Source organism: Perna viridis, chromosome 1, assembly GCF_037379345.1.
Source record: "Perna viridis isolate PV_CMFRI_1.1 ecotype Kerala chromosome 1, ASM3737934v1, whole genome shotgun sequence".
Classification (NCBI taxonomy): Eukaryota; Metazoa; Mollusca; class Bivalvia; order Mytilida; family Mytilidae; genus Perna; species Perna viridis.
In genome coordinates this window covers 2,111,130-2,115,426 of record NC_142445.1, presented here as the reverse complement: position 1 = coordinate 2,115,426, position 4,297 = coordinate 2,111,130, and the positions used below count along the sequence as shown (strand labels likewise).

Sequence of the window (4,297 nt, the reverse complement as noted above, 5' to 3'; positions counted from 1 at the left end):
AAGACTACAACAAATTTACTTCTTTTGTTACTAAAACATAAGTAAATGTACTTGATAAAAAAGCTTGATCTGCCTTGTGATGACATGTCACATGATTAATTGAACAGTTCTATGTACAATGGAACAACATGTATTGAAGTGAAACTTAACTGTCCAATGTACAAGTATTTGATAGATGAAGAGATTTGAAGGAATGGATGAGATGAAAAAGATGAATAATGAGAGAAGATCTTTCAGTCTTTCATTTCTCCTTCTTCGTCTTCTTCCTCTACTCCTCTAATGTACAAAACATTATTACATCTAAAACAAAAGATTAAACCACAGTATTAAAAAATAGAAACATTCAATTCAGATTGATATAAATATCATAAACATGTTTCCCTTTTTTTTGGAGTTTCTTTAATATTACTTCTTTGAATGAACAAAGATACAAAGTAAACTCTTTAGCATTAATAACAATCTGCAAAAAATACTGTTTGCATGCATTAACATATTCATTATCAAAATTAGGATATACAAATGTACCTAAATACCTGCCTACATATTAGTAATAAATTACTCTACTAAGTAGTTCATGAGTACAGTAAAACCTAAAATACAAGTTGCTCCCTTTGACCTTGAAACTCAGGTAAAACTTTCAACTTTCACTGTTTAAACAATGAGTAAGTATAATGTTTCTTAAATGAAAAGGCTACACAGTGTCAAAGAAGAACACATTTTTTATTCAAGTGTAAACCAATTGAGCACACACAATAGGTGACCATCACCTGGGACAAGTGTGAATATTAAGACTAAAAAACACAGAATAATACCTGACTAAAACTTCTCCTAGATTTCCTGTCTGAATACCATCAATAAATTCTTCTGTATTTGCAAGCTGTAAATATAATTAATGACTTTGGTTGAATCAGTGTTTGTATATTCTCTGTGGTACATGTATCTTTGAGAGTTCAGCAGTTCTAATACAGTTACTTCAAGTTATTTGAAAACATAGTAGTGGACTAATAAAGGTTTTTAATAGCTGGCTAATACATTCTACTAGCCAGACTAAATTTAAACATGTATAAAATGGCATGACGTCTTGACAGGAAGCTATTTCTTTAAATGTACAATGTCTTCGGCCCAATACAGTTGTACCTGCTGCCATTGGACAAAGTTCAAGAGAGGTTTAGGTGCATTGAATGTGCTTGTTTTAAGTCAAAGCATTATTAATACTTTATATTTTTTTATTATATTTATTTTATTTCATACATAGCTACAATACACTTTGGGACATACTCTGAAAAATGATGACAAAAGTGTCCTGTGCTGTTTCCAGGCACCTACAATGCACCTTAGCCTAAGGGTTTCACAGACTGATCAGCTTGGAAAGTGGAAATGTCAAGATCCCCACCCCAAACATAGCCACTACGCTAGAAGCTCATAATAGCCAAATAGTTGTAAATCTTCTCACTGGTTAAGTAGATATTTAGAGCTTATGTTATTTGTGTACTTGAACATGTGTGAGTAATCCCCATACATAAAATATATTGTACATTAGCCTTATACTAAGATTTAAAAGTGAAACATTTGCTACTCCCAAGATTTTATGATTGTTAGGGTTTAACGTCCGAGCAGCAATATCTCAGCGGTACTCAGATGATGAACATGAAAGGGATGATAAAATGAAAGATTTTATGAAAAAAAGCTTGTTGACCTATGGAAGAAATCGGATGCATGTGGCCTTTTAAGGATATACCAACCTGTAAGTTCATATAACCATCTACAGATACAAGATACCCTTTGTACTCCATTCCCCATTTTAGTTTGACCATCACTGGCTTTCCTGTAAGACCATTCAAGAATGGCTTAGGGTTCATAGGAAGTGCCTGAAAAGTTCAAATCATTATATTGTTAAATAAACTACATGGGGAGTACAAAACAGTTTAGTTCATCCTGATTTTTCTCAAGAAATAAATTCAAATAACCCCCAAAAAAATCATATGGTGAGATTTCCTTGTAGGCCTGAACTACATGTACATGTAAATATGTAGTCTTCACAAGACTATATAACATTTCCTTTAAATTATCTACAAACTTCAATTCAGGCAGTCTGATGCCATAAGTAAAAAAAAGCACTGAATAGACCATGATAGTTATCCAGTTTCTTGGCTGATGGAAACAACAATTTTTAAAGTGATCCCCTGCCACAAAGATATAAAAAAATCAAATGGTTCAAATATGAAAAATAAATCATTCCACAACATGTTTCCTGAATTTCAACTTAATTCTTTTGGTTTTGTCTCCTGGCAGTTCAGAGTAATTTTCTAGGTTCTCATGTAGCCAGTTCAATACTATGGGGAGGGTTTAAAAGGTTTTTTGTAGAGTTTGATTGAGGAATTAAATGTATTTGAAGATTTTATTGTTAACAAATACAAACATTAGCCGGCCCTTTTGCATTTAAGCCTGTGTACTAAATTTTTTCTAGCCCAAATTTTACATTGCTGGCAAAGTGGCAAGTCGCACTGACTATGACAATGCATGGATAGGCCCAAATTAGTTCTATAACATAAAACCACTCATTTTATGTTTATCTTTGATGTTTTCATCAGATATTTTCATTTTTGTTTACAGTAAAAATGTGAGGTTTTATCATTGGACGCCATTTTGTGGGAGTAACGTTCCGGTGAATTGACCTGCAGGATGTTTTTGTCTAGATATAATGTAATATCAAATAAAAATATTTAAGAATGATTGAAGTACAAAGTTAAAAGACGTAGCTGTAAAATAAATTTCTTACCAGATGCAGAAATCCCATTAAAAACATCCAAATTTGCTTTTAAATCAGCACATGTAAGATTCTATAAACACCAGAATCAATAAGTCCCAAGAAGCACATTTCCAAATAGGATTTTTAATGGAGCAACAAAATTTATTCACACATCATTTTGTCAAAGATAAAATATATTTGAATATCATGTACTGAATATGAAAGTAATATAATAAAATTAAAAAAAATGAAGGTTTTTATAATTTTTTGTGATCATTGCTTTTGGAATGATAAAAACTTTAAACCTTTAAATGATAAAAATTTGTTCCACCATGTGAATCCGAAAATGCAGCCGGCCGTAACGTAACAAGATATCAGCTTCTAGGCCTGATCACTTCGTGTTTTAATTGGGGAATATTATCTTCCAAACAAGGTTTGTTGGGATAAATTTGACTTCTTTTTCTTGTAATTATATCGTTTTGTTGAAAAAAATATCCATGAAATGTCTGAATTTAAAGTTGATTTTTACACCTTGAAATTAAGGTCCAATGATAAAATCTCGCATTTTGACTATAAACAAAAAATGAAAATATCCAATGAAAACATGAAATATAAACACAAAGTGCATGATGTATGTTATAGAACTAGGCCCAAATATGTGTGCATAACTGAGCTTATCAGCATTTGTAACCTCAGTAATATGTGTGGTTACATCAAATTACATGGTTACAAACTAAAAGGGCAGTAATTTGTAATTGTTACTAGGAAATAAAAGGATTTCAGGTCGATCCGTCCTCTTGTGGATCAGTCTGATACATCTGATAATTTAATATTTTCCTTGTACAGTTTCTCAGTTTTCAATGCATTTTTAGTCAGGTTACATGGGTACACTGGTTACTTTAACAAATTAACTGTGTAACCTGAATAAATATTTACCAAACTGTGGTTCTGCATTTTAAGTTTTAACTTGAGCCGTTGAGGGAACATGTTGAAACGGTGTTTTGAATGTGTGTACAAGTGTAACCTGGTAACTGGTTGTAACCTCATCTATAATTGGGGTAACAAATGTTGATATATTGAATTTTGCACACATTTCATGACCAAAATAATTGATACGCAGGTAAACACTCCAGCACTAAAATGCAGTTGCCTCCCCCTTTTTTAAGCACTCTGTCGAAATCACTGTCATCAAAAGTGCTGCCATTTGTGAACTAACACAAGCGAGTAAAAGGTATGTTGGAATCATTTTATACTTACTGCCATGTTGTGTTTTCCAACAGTGTTCAAAAAAACAAGTCAGAAAATTAAAAGCGTGGTCACAACGAAGAGCCGCCGTATGGTTTATCGAAAAGGCTGTTTCGGTGAGACGAATACTTGAAGGATATATCACAGATGTATTTCTCCCTGACTGTAACAAAATGCGATTAATACCAACCTAAAAACAAACAATATTTTTACATATCAACGCTCATCTTCTATGCTTTTTTTTCGATTTTGAAAACATAAAAGCTTAAGTTCGTTTCGTTCAAAACAATTTAGATAGAGTTA

At 32.2% G+C, this 4,297-nt stretch overlaps 1 protein-coding gene across 1 annotated transcript; it reads right to left on the bottom strand.

Moving 5' to 3' along the window:
• On the bottom strand, positions 1–4,161 carry LOC148626819 (small nuclear ribonucleoprotein F). Its single transcript, XM_088544343.1, has 4 exons — positions 4,007–4,161; positions 1,743–1,868; positions 813–877; positions 1–300 (listed from the first exon to the last, which is right to left on the bottom strand). The coding sequence occupies exons 1-4, from the start codon at positions 4,010–4,012 to the stop codon at positions 234–236; spliced, it is 264 nt and encodes an 87-aa protein (XP_088400469.1). The 5' UTR covers positions 4,013–4,161; the 3' UTR covers positions 1–233.
• Positions 4,162–4,297: the final 136 nt, after the last annotated feature.

What these genes read in the sequence shown, in the direction of transcription:
- LOC148626819 (XM_088544343.1), bottom strand. An exon ending in ATGGTTATATGAACTTACAG is followed by an intron (nt 878 to 1,742) that starts GTTGGTATATCC and finishes TTATATTTACAG; the next exon opens with CTTGCAAATACAGAAGAATT. An exon ending in CTAGGAGAAGTTTTAGTCAG is followed by an intron (nt 301 to 812) that starts GTATTATTCTGT and finishes CTTTTGTTTTAG; the next exon opens with ATGTAATAATGTTTTGTACA.